Below are 20,648 nucleotides of genomic sequence, written 5' to 3' on the forward strand. Positions count from 1 at the left end.
AAATGTCTGTATCTCAGATTCCCGATTCTGAGACCCTGAGGATACTGAGTGTCAACGATGGGAAGACTGAGGGGGAAAGGGGAGGACTAAGAGACAAAGCGGGAGACTGAGGTGTGGGGAGATCGAGGAACAGCAGGGCAGACCGAGCAGGGGGAGGAAGACCAAGGGGCGTCGGGTGGGGACTGGGGGGCTAGGGGGAGACCAAGGAATGGCGGGGGAGACCGAGCCGGGGGAGGAAGACTGAGGGGCGTGGCAGGGGTACTCGAGGGCCAGAGGGAAACTGAGGGATATTGGGGGGAGACTGAGGGGTATGGGGGGAGACTGAGAGGCATGGGGGGAGACTGAGGAGTATGGGAGGAGACGGAGGGGCAGAGGGGAGACTGAGGAGCAGTGGGGAGGAGACAAAGAGACAGAGAGGGGAGACTGAGGAGCATGGGGGGAGACTGAGGGAAATATGGGGAGGAAGAGTCGGAGTTAATGAAATTGCCCTACTTTTCATAAACAGTTCAGGGAAATAAGTCAGTGTGGTGAGGGGCCACTGGACTGGTCTCCGGGACGCAGCAGAAATGCAGGCACAAAACCTGCCGGAGCCGAGCAAGGACAAAATCAAGGGGGAGCTGTGTCCACTGGAGGGAGAACGCCAAGAGCTGCAGCACACTGAGTACACGCCGCGAGCCAGCACCCACCTGCCTCATCCATTTACCCTCCCAGTGGGCCTGGGGCATGGGGCGGTTGCTAGCCTCATCTCACAGATGGGGAACTGAGGCTCAGAGAAGCAAACTTCTAAACCCATGGTGGCCCAGCAGTGAGCTGGGAGCTGAAGCCAGTGTCCCTGTCCAGAGATGAAGCCCCTGCTGGCGGGGCTGTGCCTGCCCCACTTCTCACCTCTGCCGCAGGTGACTGTACACTTGGTCCAGGGCCCATAGTGCCAGGAGAACTCGGGCGGCGGGACCTCGCCGTGGCCACCTGCCTCCCCGTGGATGGTGTACTCGTAGTGCACCCCAGGGTTGCTCTCCTGGAACAGCAGCTGGGTGGGCAGGCGGGGGCCCGTGAGCACGAGGTGTCTTCTCCATCCACCCAGTCTTAAAGGAGCTGACCCCAGCCACCTCTGTGAACTGCAGCTACACAGTTGGGCCATTTTAAAGATGGGGAAACCGAGGTAGAGGCCTCAGCAGGAGGGTCTGGCTCAGAGCCAGGCTCTGTGACTAACCCAGGGCTCACTCCTCCAGGACGAGACCTACCATGGGAGGTGCTGGGCCTGGGGACTCCGCCTCTGCTCCCCCCGCCTGGGCCTCGGGAGGCAGGCACCTGGTTCCAGACAGGCTCCTTGGTGGGACCCGGGGACGTGAGGTTCTCCCAGTTGCCCCTGCGTGCGTATGTGACGGTGGTCCCTGCCACCTGGTAGTCCCCGTTCTACTGGATGGTCCAGCCACCATTGAGGAAGTACTTCTCCGGGTCCTCGCTCTGCAGTGCCAGGAAGTTGGCAGCCTCAGCCAGCTCCTGGATGCGGACCTCACGTGTGCTGGCTGGGATCAGCCCCACGTCCACATACCCTGTCAGGCAAGGGTTGTGCCCAGGGTGAGAAGCTTGCTTATCCCCACCTGCTCCCCTCACATCTCTCCCCACTTGCCTCCGCCTGCTGATGCCAAAGATTTCGCCATTAGCTTTAAAGTCTGAGCTCCCCAAATTGCTCGGATCGGTCATGGGTCACCAAAACCTTGCGGAGGTGCCATAAATCCTGACCCCGTGGCCATGCCCCGTCACTCCTCTCTTGGGGACCTAAACTGGTCTCATCATAAGGCTGGATCCATCCCCTACTCTAAGGGCCGGCTGGCATTCTCTTTCTAAAAAAAACCAAAGTGCCCAGGCCTTTCTCCTGGGACACCCTCCTCATCCCCACGCGGCCTGCTTTTATTCATTCACTTCCATCACACCCATCACGTGCCGCGCACGACTCTCAGCACTTCACATGTGTAAGCTCATGGGTAACGGCCCTATAGCATGGTACTATTGTTATCCCCGTTTTACAGATGAGCAAAGTGAGGCAGACAGGGAGAGTAACGTGCATGAGCGTCCTGCTGCAATATAAGCAGCCTCCAGGGCCAGTGCTTTATCCACCACACTGCACTGCATCTCTGGGATGAAATCTAAGCTTCTCAGCCTGGCACTCAAGGCCCCATAGTGGGCCCTGCCTTCCCTTCTTGCCTCCAGGGCTCTGGCGCAAGCTCTTTCCTCCATTTGGAATGCCCATTCCATCTCTTCTGAGTTTTATGATTCAGCTCAACTTCCGCCTCCTACAGGAAACCTTCCCTGACTTCCCCAGGCCAGGACCTTCTTCCTCAATGCTCCCACAGCCCTCTGGGCCTCCCTCCACTGCATTGATCACACCAGAAGGTTCTGTTCCCCTTCAGGACTGAGCGCTTCACCTGCATGTCCTCATCACCTAGCACACAGTCAGTACTTCAGCAACATGTGCAAAACAGACCAGAGGTGAGGGCATGGAGCTGGGGTCTCAGAAGATTCAGGAGGAGACGACCATTCTTTGAAAGGCCCAGGGGCCACACACAAGTCGGGGTGGCCCTGCCTGGGGTCTCTGGGACAGGAAGACTCCCCATGGGGACAGGTCTCTGCATGTGGGCCAGGGGTCCCCTGACTCCTGCAAGAATCCACCCCAGCAAGCCCTCCCTGCTTAGCCATTTCTAGGCTGGGTGGGGGCCACGAGGCCAAGGACAGGGGCCCGGGGGAGATGGGGAAGGGGCCACCAGGTGAAGAGCACACCCCTCCCCACAGTGGTCCCACCCCATACCCAGGCCCTCGGCCTCCTGGAAGGTCCTACTCACGGTGTGGCAGGTGGAGCCGTTGCCGTGGCACACGCCACAACGGTCCTCCATAGCGCCAGAGTCAATCTCAAAGTCACAGCCCCACGTTCTGCAACACACGAGGAGGGGAGGCCCCTGGTGCTGGCGGCCAGCCCTCTGTGGCCCCAGCACCGGGGGCCAGCCAGGGTCAGGAGAAGAAAGCTGGGAGTGGGGGTCGGGAGGCCTCTCTCCGGCCCTGCCCCACCCTAGCTGTGCCTCTGACCCAGGTGAACTTCTCTACCTCCCTGAGCCTCATAGTTTCCTCAGATGTGAGACAGGGAGACCCACCCCTCCCTTAAAGGCATGTCATGAGCATCACAAGAGACAAGAGAAGGGAAGAGTTCCGCAAAGCCTGCGGGCAGGCAGGGGATCTGACACGCCACGGGCTCCTGAGCAGCGCGTGCAGGGAATTTCAACGTCAAAGGCACTGGGGGTTGGCACCTCCCTCCTGGTCCTCCTCGGAGCCCAGGCCTTGATACCCCAGTGGTTTAGAGGGCAAGAAGCAAGGACAAGTAGGTGGCTGGAGACATGGGCAAAGAGGAGAGGCCATCGTTGTTATTAAAAATAAGAATATAAATTGTTACCAAACACTGAGGGCTACTCTTCGGGGCTCAGAGCCCTTCATGTCACCTGTGCCACCTCATTTAACCCCTCTATCAGGGAGCAAACCACTGCCTGGGGTCAGCCAGCCAGCAAGAGGTCAAGCCACTGCCTGGGCTCCGGTTTCCTGGCTGGGGCGGTGCTGGTGCAGGCATCCAAGGAGACGCAGTGGGGCGAGGCCTGACTGGGGGGGGTCTCCAGTGCCAGGAGGCGTGGTAGGGGCTTTGCCTTAGAGGTCATAGAGGGTAGGGGCTGGGAAGCCCGATGGTAGAGCATGGGGAGGGTGGCCCGAGGAGGACCAGGAGAGAACCTGGGGCCCGCCAGTGGGGCTGGGGGCAGGCAGTGCTGGGAGAGCCTCTTCCTAACCAGGCACACCTTACAGATGCCGTTGATGCAGAGGTCCCGGCTGGCTCGGACCTGGTAGCAGGGGGTGCCATCAACCACGGCGTCCCGCAGCTTCTCGGCAAAGTACTCATTCGCGGGCCGGCAGTGCAGCTCACAGGGGTTCACTGGGGGCCCAAGTAGAAGAGTCATCAGCAGCAGCTGGAGCAGGAGTATGGAGGCCACCAGGAAGACCCCTCCGTGACACACATCCATGGCAGGCTGGAGGCTCCCAAGCAGCACAAACATGCTGGAGGCTCCGGCTGGGCTGGTAGCTATCTGCAAGGCTGCAGACTGGGGAGCTAGGGGCGAGCAGCAGCCCCAGGGGACAGTGGGAGTGGCCCAGGCTTGGGGTGGAGACTGGGTCTCCTGCTTGCATCACAGGGTAACCTTGGACCCACACCCCGCTCGCCGCCCTCTGAGTCTCAATGTTTCCATGGGAGGCAGCACTCACCGTCATTGACCATGGGCACCCATGTGTGCAGCTGGCCCTTGTAGAGCATAGCGTCAAAGTGGCTGCACTGGACGTGGCGGAAGGAGGGGTGGCCAGCGGGGCAGGCCTGCAGGTTGCAGAGGCGGAAGCGCTTCCGCTTACCCACACAGTATCTGCCTTTGTATTTGGGCCTGTGGGGAGAACCGGGGTGGACCCCAGTGAGGGCCCAGTGAGTGCTACTGCATGGCCACAGCCCAGAGCAAGCAGCTTCCTCCTGCACCCACACCCCAAGATCCCTGCTGCCCAGCTTTGTGCACGCTGCTCCCCTCCCTTGGGTTGCCCACCCTGTGGCCCAGACACACCCTCCCTGTCTGTAAGGACCTGTGGGGAGGTGGCAGCAGGAAGCCTGAGCTCTGCCCCCAACCTGCTGTGTGATCGTGGACAAGTCTTCGGCCACCCTCTGGGCCTCAGTTTCCTCATGTATAAAGTGGGGTTGGGGCTGCCCCTGCAGAGGGCTGTTGAGAAGCTGGGACAAGCTGCAGGCATCACTGGCACTGGCTGGAGGGACTACTCCCAGTCTCCAGCCCATGACACCAGCATCCTAACGAGCCCTTGAGTCCTCAGCCTTCCTCCTGGTGGCAGTACCCCCAGCCTGGGTCTAAAGGAAGCGCCCAGAGCCCCAGCCAGCTGAAAGGTCTGACGGAGCACAGCTCCTGAAATCCTCCACATTTAGGCCAGGGTCGCTGGCCCCCACCCAGCTCAGACCTGGAGGCCAGGAGGCAGGGAGGGGCACAGGCCAGTCTTGGGTAAGCACAGGGCCCTGGGTGGGGCTGGCTGTGAACCCCATGCCTGCCCCGGGTGGCCTCCTGAAGTGAAGATCAGCCGGGTAGTGCCTCGGTCTACAGTACCACTGGCCTCTGCTTCTCACCAGATCTTCACACCCCCTGCGCCCCCCCATTTAGATGGGGAACAGAGATCCAGAGAGGTGAAGTCACTCACCTCAGGCCACCCCTTCAGTGCTGTCCCATCCTCCCAGCTGCTCCATCTCATCTCAGACCCTTGTTGTGCCTCTGAGGCCACCAAGCCCCTCCTGCTGAGTGCCCACTACAGATGAGCTGCAGGGCTGAGGGGATGGCCTGCATAAACTGCATTTGCCCCTGACTACGACTTTACTGGATGGGCACTGCTATTATACAGGTGGGGAAATGGAGGCCCAGAGAAGGGGTGAAGAGGGGATTCGAACCCTGAGCCATCTAAGGTCCAGGGCCCATGCTCTTCCCCACTGCCCTCTCCTGCCTCCTTCCAGCCAGCAGCTGCTTTGCCACGTGGCCTCTGCTGAGTCTCTCCAGTCTCTGGGCCTCAGTGTCCCCCTCTCTGCAAAGGGGTCGGCAGTGGGGACCCTGTCAGCCCTCAGAACACTCCTTGAAAGTGACTCAAGGTGGCCTGGACACTCAGACTGACCATTATGAGGACACTTCTAAGAGCCAGGGGCTGGGACAGAGCCAAGCTCCTGCAATCGGCTGACTGCCTGGGTCCCTCTGTCCCATTGCCCAGGGCACCCTGGGCCCCACACTCACATAGGCTGCAGGCACTGCTGCTTGGCTCTCTGTATGCCCACGCCACAGCTCCGTGAGCAGATGGACCAGGCGCTCCAGCCAGACCAGCCACCATCCATGGCCTCGGGCTGGAAGCCCACAGGTATGCACTCCCCATTGAGACACCACTACCGAGACAGACGGAGGTAGAGCCACCCCACCCCCAAGCCTATCAGTCATCCTCACCCTAGTGAGAACAAGGTGGGTGGGAAGGCTGCGAAAGGCACAGAGGGGAAGGATGGAAGGTGAGAGAGGCCCCCTCGCAATCATCACAATCATCTGTGACCCAGGCCACATGGAGGCGCTGAGCAGGGAGTAAAACAGCCCACGTGCTGACTCAGCTGAAGACACCCTGTAGAATCATGGAATCAAGCCCTGGCCCCAATGCCTCCACTTCGCAGACGGGGGCTTGGGCTGCAGAGAGCATGGGGCTCTCTGTGAGCCGGGGCTGACTCCAGGGCCCGGTCACAGCAGGAGGTCTGGCCTCTCACACATCCACTGCCGGGACTGGGAACGTCGCCTACCTTATTCTCCCCACACCGGGTGCCGTCCACGGCTGCATCCAGCTTGGAGTGACAGGTGGTCCCCACAGAGCACCAGAGTGTGTGGCAGACATTCTGTGAGGAGGAGGGCATGGGCCATAGCCTCACCCCCTCCCCAGTGCCGCCACCCACCCTGCCGCCACCCCGTCCCCAAGGGTCCCTGGGCACCCCTCCACATGGCAGGGGCCCACAGACCCCCAGAGGTCCCTTCTTGTGTGTCTGCTCCCACCTTCCTCCCCAGACCACGTGGTGGTGTGGGGCGCCCGGGGCTGCACTGCTCAGAGCGGTCCCCAGCTGTCCACACCTCTCCCGGCCCAGCCCCTCCTCTGGAAACGCTCCTGTTAGAAGATCACTTCAGGCAATCTTCGCCAGGATAAATAGACCCTCCCCACAGGGGTTCCTTTTCCCTCTTATGAGCCAGCTCCAGAGAGGCGAAGGGACTTGCCCGAAGGGTCACAGTCGGTCCACGGTTGACCCAGAATTCAGAGCTGGGTCTGTGGCCGCCCATCCCTGGCCTCTCCCACAGGCCACTTGACGTCTCACAGTGTCACTCAGGGGCGTAGCCCAGCCCAGACGAGGTTGCTCCCAGGCTGGCATCCACAGGCTGGTGAAAGCTGTCCCCTAAGCCCTCCTGCCAGGTCCCCACACCCCCACACCCACACCAGCCCCACTCACATCCATGTCCTCGCAGAAGGCAGAGTAGGCCCCGTACTGGAGGCGGCACTGGTGGCTCACATCATAGAGGACCCCAGGCAGCATTGATGGGAAGTCAATGATGTCCTTGGCAGGCGGGTCATCCAGGCACAGGCTCCACACATGGCTAGAGATGGGACGGGAGGATGGAGGGGGGCGCAGCCTGTGAGACCCATCGGAGAAGCCTCGGTGGGGCCAGGAGAGGAGGAGAGGTGGGAGGGGGCACAGAGCCCTACAACTGTAGGAAACTCCAGCCTCCCCGCTCGGCTCAGCCGATCCTCCACCTGCAGCCAGTAGCACAGGCCCTCCCAGCCTCTCTCATCTCACCTCCTGGGCACTCCAGCTGGCTAAACAACCCCAACCCCAATCCCAGGCCTCTGCACACGCTGCCAGGGCCCTTCCCTCAGAAGGCCTCCTGGACCGCCAAACCCTCATGTGGCCCTGCTCTCCGACCCTGCAGCCTCCGTGTCTGAGCCCAGACCCTGGAGCCAGGCCCGACAAGGATCCGGAGAACATCACATCACAGTTGACACAACAGAGCCTCTGACGGCCCCACCCAGGCAGAGACCTCGGGTCATCTGTGGAAGGGCAAGGTCTGGAAAGCAGCCCCTCCCCTGGGAGAGAGCCTAGGGCATCCGTGCCTGTCCCCTGTTTCCCCCACTCCCCAACAGGGCTGGCCTCCAGCCTCTGTCATACCCTATCTACTCCTGCCTTCCTCCAGCTGGCATTCCCTGGCAGCGGTGGCGGGGAAACTGGCAGACACGAGCAGGTGCCATCTGTGTCCACCACACGCTCCTGCTGCTGCGGTGTGGTGAAGACAAGGCTGCCCAGAACCACCACGAGGCAGCGAGCATGGAGTCCGGGGCCCTGGGGAGGGTGGCCCAGGTCCGGCTGGCACCTGCTTCTGCCCCTGCCTCACTCTGTACAGCCCTCAGGCATGCTATTGCTTCTGGGACCAGTGACCAGCCTGCTGTACCTGCTGGACCTTAGGCGGCCACTACAACGGCTTAGCAGCAGGAGTGCCCTGGCATGCTGACCAGCCTGCCCACAGCTCACTGCTGTCCTGGAGGAAGGTTTGGGGCCCTCTGGGGGGCAGCAGTGGCTGGGGAGAATTGAGCCATGCAGACATGCGGGGCTGGGGATGACCCAGGCAGCCACGACTTGGGCAGAAGCATGGAAGGAGGCAGGACCCATGGGACCTGGGGCCTCTAGCCAGGCAGGGGAGATGGGGAGGCAAAATCCCTCCAGTTCTCCAGTCTGCGTGGACTCAGGGTAGGTGGTGCCAGGCCAGATGGCTGGGATGAGCATACAGTCCTGACTGGGACAGGCAGGGGGTCGCACAAGGAAGAAGGGCAAAGGTGATGGATCCTGGAGTCCAGCAGGGAGAGAAAGAGACACTCCGAGATGTGGAGAGGCTGGGAGAACACGAAAGGGTCAGGAAACAGGGCCAAGAGTGCTGAAGACAGGTGTGGAGAGAGGCTGGGAGGGTGGATCAGACCATGGAATCCCGAAGCCCAGATTTCAGAGGAGGGGGCCTGGCAGCTGGGAGACCCAGGGTGGGGTGGGTGGTCTGTGTGGTCTCCTAAGTCCCCTGGCCAGTGACAGGCCCCTGACTCTGCCCAGAGCTGCGGAGAAGAAAGCCAAGGTGACCAGACTTCTACTGAGAACCCTGGAATCCTCCTGGAATCACTCAGACTGCCCATGCTGGCTGGAAACAGATCCTCTAACATGGGCGTTGGCAGATGAGCAGCTGCTGGATGCAGTCCTAGTGCCCAAGATGACCACGTGCCAGGCTGGTCCAGGGTGCTGGGGGCATACCCTCTCATTTGCTCCTCACAACATCCTGGGCAGACTCTACCATCATCTCCCCTCATGCACTCAGGGCCCATACGTCACTTGTCCCGGGTCGCGCAAGAGGGACGTGATGGCCAGGATCTGGAGCCAGGCCCAGGCTGCCTGCACCAGGCTGTGTCTACTCACTGGGCTACCCCCAGTGCAGGGCTCCTCCCATTCAACCGCGAGCCTGGCCTCAAATACTTCACCCCACATACAAGTTCAAAACCATGGCAGTGAGGCCTGGCAGGGAAAAAGGAGTGTCCCAAGTTCTCCTGCGGCTTGGGGCTCCCTGAGCCTCCCTGGGCCTGCACCCGGGGCAGAGTGTCAGCCGGGGGTGGTGGGGTCAGCTGGCCCTGGGCTCCCTCCTTCCCGCCATCATTCCGTGGCTCGAGGAGGTAGACTGGGGGCTCACCCATCCCAGCCAGGGGGTCCTCTGACCCAGAGGCTGAGGGGTCCAATGCACCTCATCCCGGCACCAACAGTCCCTGGGCTGCAGCCGAGCCCTTTTGTTTCCTGGCTGCCCCAGTGCTGACTCGCTGCACATGTGGCTTCTGCAGGCCTGCTGCTGGGCAGCTGAAGCCGCAACCACCTCTCAGCCCACCCTGGATGTATGGGAGAAGTTGGGAGCATGAGGTGACCCTCACAGAATCCACTGCCAGAATCAGGCCCAGGTGCTATCTTGGGAGTCAGAAACTCAAGGTGGCCGTCAGCCAGCCCTTCCTTCCTCTGGCAGGCTGACTGCCAGGTTCTCTGCACTGCCGACACACCCGGATCCCCAAAACCATCAGCCCTTCCCCTCCATGCCCCTCCTTAAGCTAACTATAGCAGAGCTGGGCAGTCCCACAAGAGGTCAAAGCAGACAGTAGGTGACTCCGGTCAGAAGCTTCACTCTCACCTCAAGACTGCAAAGAGCTGCCCACCACTGACAGGAGAGACATGTGGGCCCGCTCCCCTGGCCACCCCTGGGATCTGGTCATGGAGTCACTGCATGGGGTGTCCATGGGGTGAAGTGAAGGACCCCACATGTTACCTAGCCTGCCTCTCTCCCTGTAGAAATGCTGGCTTTGAGGAAACCAGGGACCAGGGCCTCCCCTCCTCCCCACCCAGGTCCAAGTTGACACTGGCAAAATGCTGTGACCTCTCCCCAAGGTCCCATAAAGCACCTGTCAGCCCGGAAAGGTTCTTAGAGTTCTTCAGGTCAACCCTCTTGGACAGGCCAGTCTAGGTTCTTAACCACCAAACAAAACTCTTCTCTGCTTCCAATCCCACCCCCCACCCCAGTAATCCCTCTTCCACTGGAGGCCAGTATCCTTGCTCTTACATCCCTAATGGACCTGGTCACATCCCTGCTTAATCCCCACAGTGAGTGCACTTCTAGAAAAACATGGCACATTGAGCAGACAGATTTATCACTGCTTCCTTCCAAGACTCCACTATAATGACAGTAGAGGAAATAAACAAGGCATAAATCCATAAGGGGTGATGATGAGTCATGAAGGATGTCAACAAGATTCTGGAAGCTGGGAAGCAGATGGCCAGGCAGTAGCTGACTTGCTAGAGTGATGAAAGCTGAGAGTCAGATTCCTGCAGGGGGGAACCACCCAGAAGCAGAAGCCCGAAAAGGCTCAGGAACTGAGTTTTCAGGGACTCCTCAGGGCCTTACGGCCAGGAGGGCTGAAGACAGTAGGGCTGAAAGTCTGTAAGAACTGATCAGACCCTAGATCCCCTCCCCAACCCTGAGTAGCCAAGTGACGGCCACCTGCCACCCAGCAGAGGGCCAGGAATCACTCCCTGGAGAGGGTGAACCAGGAGGCTCTGGCCCAGGAACGGTGGACATACATGAAGGCCCAAGGCAGAAGGACCTACAGAGAAAAGGGGACAAGCAAAAGTCTACACATTGAAGGGTAAGAAACACGCCAAGCCCCTTTCCCACTTGGATGCTGGAATGCTGCAGCCAGACATACACTCTCCCAGGAAAAGTCGAGAGGATTCCTCTCAGGAAACTGAATCACTCAGAAAAATGACCTCAGATAGTGACATTAGAGGATCTCCCCAAAATAGCCCCATCTGAACCAGTCCTTCAGCAGTGACTTGGAAAAGTCCTGCCCAAGTCCACAAACTGCCCAATTAGTGTCTCTACATCTCCTTGCTATATATGAAATACAGCCAATGCATTTTAAGAAAACGTTTCTTTGAGACAGAGTCTCTCTCTTTTGCCCAGGCTGGAGTACAGTGGCGGAATCTTGGTTCACTGCAGCCTTTCCCTCCCGGGTTCAAGCGATTCTCCTGCCTCAGCCTCCTGAGTAGCTGCAATTACAGGCATGAGCCACCATGCCCAGCTAATTTTTTGTATTTTTTTTAGTAGACACAGGATTTCACCATGTCGGCCAGGCTGGTCTCGAACTCCTGACCTCAAGAGATCTGCCTGCCTCGGCCTCCCAAAGTGCTGGGATTACAGGCGTGAGCCACCAAGCCTGGCCAAGAAAACTGTTAACATGAAACAAATATATTTGGCAAAACCCTGTCTCTACAAAAAATACAAAAAATTAGCTAGGTGGAGTAGTACACACCTGTAGTCCCAGCTACTCTGGAGGCTGAGGTGGGAGGAGCACCTGAGTCCCCAGAGAATGAGGCTCCAGTGAGCCGTGATCATAGCACTGCATTCCAGCCTGGGAGACAGAGAAAGACCCCATCTCAAAAATAAAAAAAAAATAAAAAAATAAATATCCCATAAGGATCTAAAATGCCTATCTGTATGAGATTGTTCTTTGTTCACATTTTTTCAAGCAAATATCACACAATAAATTGAATGCAGGTGCAAATGACATATCAAACATCAACGAAATTTGCAAAAGGTGTAAGATTGTACTACTTTGGGTTTAGAAATTTTCTTTTCATAAAAGCATTTATAACAAAATTTGGTGAGCTTTTAAGGAATATTTTAAGTATTTCTGATTTAATTTCTAGTGATAAATACCAATAGATATAACCTACATACACAAAAGCTCCTTGGGCCCTCAATATACTTTTAAGAGTGTAAAGGAATCCTGACCCCAAAACTTTGAGAACTGCTGCCTTCCCCTCCACTTTCTTCCTTCCCTAGAATTTCTTCCCTGGAAGAAACATTCCTTTGTCATTCTATGTTAACTTACATAGTTCCATTGAGGCCAGTTTTGCTACCTCCCTCCCATCTTTCCACATTCCTCTCTTGACACAAAACCTGACCAAAGGACTCTACCGGCCCACCTCATTTCCAGTGATTAGCTGTCAGGTGGGCTAAGCCAAGAAAATCTGGGTTTTCCCTGAGACTAGACCTCTCTTTCTGGAAGATATGGAATCACGAGGACAAGGTTGGCCACCTACGGGTAGTGAGAATTCATCTTGCCTAAATGGGAAGAGGTTAGGCAAGTTTCTAGAATGCCAGACTGCTTTCTAGAAAGTCAAAGATAATTATACTTTCTGCCACGACTGTGAGAATGCCCATTTCATTGCACACTTTCTAACATTTTTACCAATCTGATAAATAAAAGCTGGTACCTAGAAGAAAAAAAGGCTGGGTATGGTGGCTTATGCCTGTAATCCCAGTACTTTGGGAGGCCAAGGTGAGTGGATCACCTGAGGTCAGGAGTTCGAGACAAGCCTGGCCAACATGATGAAACCCCATCTCTAGTAAAAACACAAAAATCAGCCGGGCATGGTGGCAAGCACCTGTAATCCCAACTACTCGGGAGGCTGAGGCAAGAGAATCACTTGAACCTGGGAGGCAGAGATTGTAGTGAGCCAAGATCATGCCATTGCTCTCCAGCCTGGGCGACAAGGTGAGACTTTGTCTCAAAAAAAAAAAAAAAAAGTTTCCATACAATATAATTTGTTCCATCTCTAAAAACCAATTCAGCAATAACTGAAAGCCACCACTTGGAAGGTTTCAAGGATTTAGCTCTACCTGTTGATGTCCAAAGCATTAGTTAAGGTAGGAAAAAAATACACACACACACTCTCTCTCTCTCTCTCTCTCTCTCTCTCACCCTTATGTAGTCAGTACCAGGAAACACGAAAGACTAGATGGTATAGTTATCCAACACAAAGCACACAATAACTGAAGGCACTGTAGAGGAGTAACTTATGACACAGATCTACAATATTGTTGAGTGAAAATGCAGATTATAAAAAAAAATCTGATTTTTTTTTTTTTTGAGACGGAGTCTCGCTCTGTCGCCCAGGCTGGAGTGCAGTGGCGCGATCTCGGCTCACTGCAAGCTCCGCCTCCCGGGTTCACGCCATTCTCCTGCCTCAGCCTCCCGAACAGCTGGGACTACAGGCGCCCGCCACCATGCCCGGCTAATTTTTTCTATTTTTAGTAGAGACGGGGTTTCACCGTGTTAGCCAGGATGGTCTCGATCTCCTGACCTCGTGATCCGCCCGCCTCGGCCTCCCAAAGTGCTGGGATTACAGGCGTGAGCCACCGCACCCGGCCAAAAAAAATCTGATTTTTTAAGGGAGAGGGAACACATACAAGCAAAGGAGAAAAGAGATGAGCAGATGACTGAAAGATACAAAATTCTGACAGTGGTACATTCTGAGTGGTGGAATTATTGGTATTATTTTCTAGCTTTGCCTAAAAACTTTCTAAATTTCTTAAAATAAGAACTTTTTGTTATCCATATTATAAAATATCCATCACCCCAGGAAACTTAACCTTGAGCACAAACTCTACAACAAGTTCAATGTTTGTTCAGTTTAATATTTAAGAGACAACCTACTTTGAAAGACATCTAAAATGATGACCAATATTTAAACCTATGCATTAATATTTTTCAATCGTATGCTTTACATTTTGTAATTTTGATAAGGTTAAGCTTTATTGTCTTTAAAATATTACCTACAATATGCCTGTTTTTAAACAGTGAATGATGCTCTAAAATCACAATATAAATTCAGGCAGTGTTCCTTACATGGAATGTTTAAGTACTTCTAACACTGCTCTTTTTCACTTGTTATGAAAACACAGAACAATTATCCAAGCATCTAATTATTCAGGTCCTTTGTTTCTCCTCCATTCTATTAGTTTTATAGTAATTTTAGGGCCTGTGAGGATGAAGTTGTCTGTGACAGCTACCACAAAGGTTACTATAGGTGGACAAATTTCCAACAAGTTTATCATCACTACCATCCCCACCATAAAACTGTCTCTATCAAGGGCAACACAATTCAAGGTTAGCCAAGACAACCTCTTTACCTGTCACTGCTTAAGAAAAGGATTTTTTGGTCTTATTTAGAAATAACTTTCTGTACCTACTTTTCTCCACAAATCCACTGAGACCAGTGTGTGGCTCTATCTCAAGCACCAGCAAGCAAAACTGCCTGCTAGAAGGTTCAGTTTTTGTATCTTTCCAAATGTAGAACACAGCTATCTTCAGGGATTTCATAATTTTTTGAAAATTGATGCACAAACTTCTTGAAAGTTCAGAGATACAGCAGCTGTAATTCTTCTGAAGGCTGGTTATGGGACGCGTTACCTTCACACTTTCCTGTTCAATAACTGTGGGGTGGAGAATCAAGTAAACTGACAGAATTTCCACATAAAATTCGAAGTGCTCTGACAACAAAAGAAACTTAAAATACACATACACATACATACACACACACACACACACACACACACACACACACACACACACACACACGGTTTTCCCTACTAATCATTTTACAACTAAACAACCAAGTTGCTAACCCAGAGCCCACAAAAGCAGAGTCAAAGTTCTAACACTTGGTAAAAGAAAAATGCATACATACCCCTGTGAGCTAAAATAAAATGCTTAAGTATTCAAAGACAGACAGCAATTACAGCTACTGAGAACATCATTGTAAGCAAACTGAGGCAGAGAAAACAAACGTGCTGATGAGGATTTGAAACACCTAAGCTGCAGAAACCCACTGGATGGTTTCCTAGGTTCCGAGTTGGCATTATCTTTCAGAACGATCTTCTAGAAGAGATCACATAACACTGTTACAAAGGATCTGGAGAAAGGGACCCTGGCTTCATCACTCTGGCTCTCCAGTCATGCTTTACATTTGGCAGTGACTATCTCCATTCAACTCAATTCCCTAACCCTAAACTAGCTGACATGTATCAAATACTGCCCTTTACCAGGTCTAAGTAAGTTTAACTCCCCCGACTCCCACCAAAAAAAAATCAAGATACTAAGGGAAACCTGTCTCCTCTTCATATACCTGTTCCTTTCAAGGAAGCCTATAAAAATGGGGATGAGAGAGGATAACCACTAGGAATTTGACTCTATATTATAAATTCAGATAAATGAAAACAATAATTCCTCTGGACTCAAAGTGATATGGCTCTGATGACTGGAGAAACATCGGGGTCCTTTGTGTCACGTCAGTTAAAAGACATGGACACACAGGAGTGGTTTTAAGGAGCAGAAAGTTTAATAGGCAAGAAAGAAGAAAGGCTCCCCGCTGTACAGAAAAAGGGGGGCTCCGAACAGAGAAAAAGCCCCGTGTGTGGCAGAACAGTACTTGGTTATATTGGGAGGCTGGAGGAGGTGGTGTCTGATTTGCACAGGGACCAGGGCATTGGTTTGACCAGGCATGTCATTCATGCAGCCCGAGAAAAACGTGGCCCTCTCACCCTAGCCTTTTAATATGCAAATGTAGGTCACCATGTTGTCCTGCACACGTGGGGTCATCTGGAGGTGTCACCTTGAGGTGGTGACTAGAAGAAGAGGGTGGCAATCACCATGTTGAATGGACACAGTTTCTAAGCGCTGGTATTTGCATATCAAAGCTTGGCAGCCTGTAGTCCCAGCTACTCAGGAGGCTGAGGCAGGAGATTCACTTGAACCTGGGAGGCAGAGGCTGCAGTGAGCTGAGATCACACCACTGCACTCCAGCCTGGGTGACAGAGCGAGACTCCGTCTCCAAAAAAAAGATAAAAAGAAAAGAAAAAGAAATGTTTCTGGAGTTGTTTCTATTAAAAGCGAAAGCCTTACTGAGGCCTCCTTACCCTCTCTATCTGCCTAGTATAATTTCTGAATAACTCCTCTATTAAAAGTACCACTTAGGTGCTTAATATGACAGTTCTGATATTTCCCAATGCTCCTCCACAAATTCAATTTGGAAAGGTAATCTGTCCCAGGAGGGCAAACCAAAGAAAAAGTCCTAGGCTCCTGAATCAAGGTTTGTTTCTTTCCTTTGTACAAGTTGACAATAACATTCCTCCTGATAGTCCCCTACGGCTTATGCTAAAATATTGGAAAGAGAATGAAAGGACTCAATACAAGAAAAAGCAGCAAATGATAAAATATTGTTGTTTCATTTGGACTCAGGAATCAATCCTGAAAAGCAAGTCAGAAATTAACTCCTCTGAGAAAGATAAGGTCCCTGTTCCTAGACAGCTCACCAACACATGGAACCTCCTCCACCGCCTTCCTCCGTCCAATACCCCTAACCCTAACCTCCCTCCCCCTCAAGCAGAGGCAGTTGTCCCAGACCCTTCTCCTACCCACATTGTTCCCCCTCTGTATAACCCTGCCTCCTGGGAATCGTCCCAAGAGCCTGCTCACTACCACCCTAAGTACTCTTCCCTGAAAGGATTTCAATGTGAGATAGAGCAATGTAAAAGGGATATTCAGAACTTCCCCTTCCCCTCTACCTCGGGAGAATTAGCTCCACCTCTCTTCCCCTTAAGACAGGTGTCCCTAGGTGGAGGAAGTATTCGCTTTGTAAATGCTCCTTTAACCAGCTCGGAGGTCCAAAACCTAAAAACAGAGTTCAAGCCGCACTATTAGACAACTCCTGTGGAACAGCAGATCAAATTAACCAATTTCTAGGACCACAGTTATATATACTTGGGCTGAGTTAATGTCCATCCTAGGCATCCTTTTCTCAGGGGAAGAAAGAAGCATGATCTGTAGAGCTGCTATGGTAGCCTGGGAACATGAACACCCTCCTGGCCAAAACACATTCATGCAGCAGATCAAAAATTCCCCAACCAAGACCCCCGGTGGGACAATAATAACGCAGCCCACTGAAGAGGATATGCAAGAACTTAGGGAAATGATAATAAAAGGGATTCAGGAGTCAGTACTCTGAACCCAAAATCTTACTCGAGCATTCGACATACAACAAAGGAAAGATGAAGGGCCTATCGAACTTTTAGACAGCTTGAAAGAACAAATGAGAAAATATGCTGTTCTAGATTTAGAAGATCCTCTTAGGCAGTGAATGTTAAAGCTTCATTTTGTTACTAACAGCCAGATATCACAAGGAAATTACAAAAGATAGAAAATTGGAACGACCGTCCCATGAACGAACTTCTTAGAGAAGCTCAAAAAGTGTGTGTAAGGAGGGATGAGGAGAAGCAAAAAGAAAAAATGAAAACGATGTTATCCACCTTCCAACAAGGGGCCCCAAAGGATAAAACACACCAGTATTACTCTCTGTTACCCGGAGACCCACACACTCCCAAACAAAGCCTCCCGAGAGCCAAAACCTATAAAGATCCTAGGCCCCCACTTCCTAAGCCATATAAAGAACGTAAGGAGGCAAAGCCGAGAAACCCAAAAATAAATGAGACAGAATCAATGCTTCAATTGTGAGAAAGTAGGCCACTTCAAGAGGTATTGTCCCGAATTAAAATCAGAAAGAGAAGTCGTCCCACTTACGACCTTTGAGGAGGAATAGGGGGTTAGGGGCTCTCTCTCTTTTACCTTGAATCCCACCAAGAGCCCTTGATAAATTTACAAGTGGGACCCAAATCTGAGCTTACGACCTTTTTAGTAGACTCAGGAGCAGCCTGCTCCTGTTTGTTACCTTCCCCACAATATAACCTGGTCCTCAGAGGAGCTTGTAGTCTCAGGGGTAAAAGGAGAGGGAATCAAACGAAAAATTTTAGAAGAAACAGAAATTAGATGTAAAAACTGCTCAGCTAATGTTGAATTTTTGTTAATTCCAGGAACTAATCTATTAGGAAGAGACTTAATGTTAAAATTAGGTATAGGTTTACGTATTGGCTCAGAAGGATTCTATACTTCATTAAACCTGCTCGCCACTGCAGAAGAAAACATACATTCATCCTGATGTTTGGGCAAGGGAAGGAAATTGGGGAAAACTCCAAATGCCCCCTATACATATAAAGTTAAAAACCCCTGGAGAAATAGTAAGAAGAAAGCAATACCCTATTCCTTTAGAAGGCAGAATAAGCCTGAAACCTATAATTGAAAGCCTCATCAAGGATGGGCTCCTTGAACCCTCGATGTCCCCTTATAACACCCCAATACTGCCTGTGAAGAAACCAGATAGGTCATATTGACTGGCATAAGACCTCTGGGCCATCAACCAGACAGTCTAGACTACCCATCCTGTTGTCCCTAATCCTTCAACCATTCTCAGTAAAATTCCATATGAACATCAATGGTTTACAGTAATAGGTTTAAAAGATGCCTTTTGAGCATGTTCCTTGGATGAGGACAGCTGAGACATTTTTGCTTTTGAATGGGAAGATCCCCATTCTGGATGACAGCAACAGTATCGATAGACAGTTCTACCCCAAGGCTTCACAGATTCCCCTAATCTCTTTGGTCAAATTCTAGAACAAGTGTTAGAACAAGTTTATACCCCAAAATGTATATGTCTGCTCCAGTACGTAGATGACTTATTAATATCCGGTTAGGCTATAGAAAAGGTATCTGCTCTCTCCATCCATATCCTTAACCATTTGTAAGGAGAGGGACTATGGGTTTCAAAGAGAAAGCTTCAATTCATAGAGCCTGAAGTTAAATACCTAGGACACTTTATAAGTAACGGCAAACGAAGGACAGGGCCTGAGAGGGTGGAAGGGATTGTATCCATACCTTTGCCTAAGACTAAACAAGAACTCAGAAAATTCCTAGGGATAGCTGGAGATTGCCACTTATAGACTGACTAATATGCCCTAGTCACAAAGCCTCTCTACCTAAAACTCACCCAAGAAAAGCGTGACCCTCTCCTGTGGACTTCTGAAGAACTCCACCAGGTTGAGGAGCTAAAACATCTGCTTATAACTGCCTCTGTTTTAGCTTTGCCTTCCCTAGAAAAGCCATTTTACCTTTCTGTTAACATAAATAAGGGGCTAGCTTTAGGGGTCCTTACCCAAGAACACGGAGGTCACCAGCAACCCATGGATCTCCTATCAAAAGTTTTAGATCCAGTAACCTGTGGATGGCCTGAATGTTTCAATCCATTGCAGCTATCGCCTTGTTAACTAAAGAAAGCAGAAAACTAACCTTTGGGGGAAAGTTAGCTGTAAGCACGCCCCATCAGGTTAGAACCATCTTAAATTAAAAGCCAGGAAGGTGGCTTACTGACTTGAGAATTTTAAAGTATGAAGCTATCCTGTTAGAAAGAGATGATTTAACACTAATGATAATTCACTTAACCCAGAGGTTTCCTGACTGGAGATCCCAATCTAAAGAGACCTGAGCATAAGTGTTTAGATGTAATTATCATACAAAAGTTAGGCCTGATTTAAGAGAGACCCTTTACAAAACGGGGCAGGACTTATAGATGGCTCTTCCCAAGTAATTGAAGGAAAAAGGCATAATAGGTACTCAGTAGTAGATGGGGAGGCACTTGAAGAAGCAGAGTCCAGAAGACTGCCAAATAATTGGTCTGCCCAAACATGTGAATTGTTTGCATTAAATCAAGCCTTAAAGCACTTGCAAAACCAAGAAGGGACTATTTATACTGATTCCAAGTACGCCTTTGGGGTAGCTCACACCTTTGGAAAAATTTGGACTGAACGAGATCTTATTAATAGCAAAGGCCAAGACCTGGGCCACAAAGAATTAATCACCCAAGAATTAGATAACCTGCAGCTGCCAGAATAGCTATTGTCCATGTTCCAGGACATCAGAAAGGTCTTTCTTTTCAAAGCGGAAGGAATAACCTAGCAGATCAAATAGCCAAACACACTGCCATTTCCTCTGAAAATGCCTGTTTTTCACTTAGCCCCTTGCCTTCCTCCCCCGACTGCAGTCCCCATCTTTTCTCTCGCTGAAAAGGAAAAATTAACAAAAATAGGAGCCAAAGAAAATTCAGAAGGGAAATGGGTGTCACCAGACCAAAGAGAAATGTTATCCAAACCCCTCATGAGGGAAATTCTCTCTCATCTGCATCACGGGACTCATTAGGGACCTCAAGCTATGTGTGATGCAGTCCTCGGGGTCTACAGATATATAGGAATTTATATTTTGGCAAGACAAGTTACAGATAGTTGCCTAGTATGTAAGAAGACTAATAAGCAGATCCTCAGAAAACCACCTGTTGGAGGGAGAAATCCAGGATTAAGGCTGTTCCAAAGTGTCCAAATTGATTACACCGAAATGCCCCCAATTGGTCACTTAAAATATTTATTAGTGATAGGTCACCTTACTCATTGGGTATAAACTATTCCCTTTTCAAGTGCAACTGCTAGTAATGTACTCAAGGCATTAGTTGAAAATATTATACCCAGGTTTGGATTAATAGAAAATGTTGATTTAGACAATGGGACTCATTTCACTGTACATGTCGTTAAGAAACTAGCCCAAGTACTAGATATAACATGGGACTACCATAACCCCTGGCAGCCACCTTCATCTGGAAGAGTAGAAAGAATGAATCAGACTCCGAAAAACCACCTAACCAAATTAGTCCTAGAGACTCGGTTGCCATG

The 20,648-nt window shown here is 51.7% G+C and overlaps 1 protein-coding gene across 1 annotated transcript in view; it reads right to left on the reverse strand.

The window, feature by feature from the left end:
• LOC134729060 (A disintegrin and metalloproteinase with thrombospondin motifs 7-like) overlaps positions 1-20,648 on the reverse strand; it is a 52,219-nt gene that overhangs the window by 10,998 nt on the left and 20,573 nt on the right. The window contains 8 exon segments of the mRNA XM_063596509.1: positions 886-1,027; positions 1,309-1,553; positions 2,807-2,928; positions 3,832-3,967; positions 4,294-4,463; positions 5,850-5,995; positions 6,392-6,484; positions 7,085-7,229. Of these exon segments, the coding sequence (XP_063452579.1) occupies positions 886-1,027; positions 1,309-1,553; positions 2,807-2,928; positions 3,832-3,967; positions 4,294-4,463; positions 5,850-5,995; positions 6,392-6,484; positions 7,085-7,229 (1,199 nt within the window).

This window comes from Pan paniscus, chromosome 16 (genome assembly GCF_029289425.2).
Source record: "Pan paniscus chromosome 16, NHGRI_mPanPan1-v2.0_pri, whole genome shotgun sequence".
Classification (NCBI taxonomy): Eukaryota; Metazoa; Chordata; class Mammalia; order Primates; family Hominidae; genus Pan; species Pan paniscus.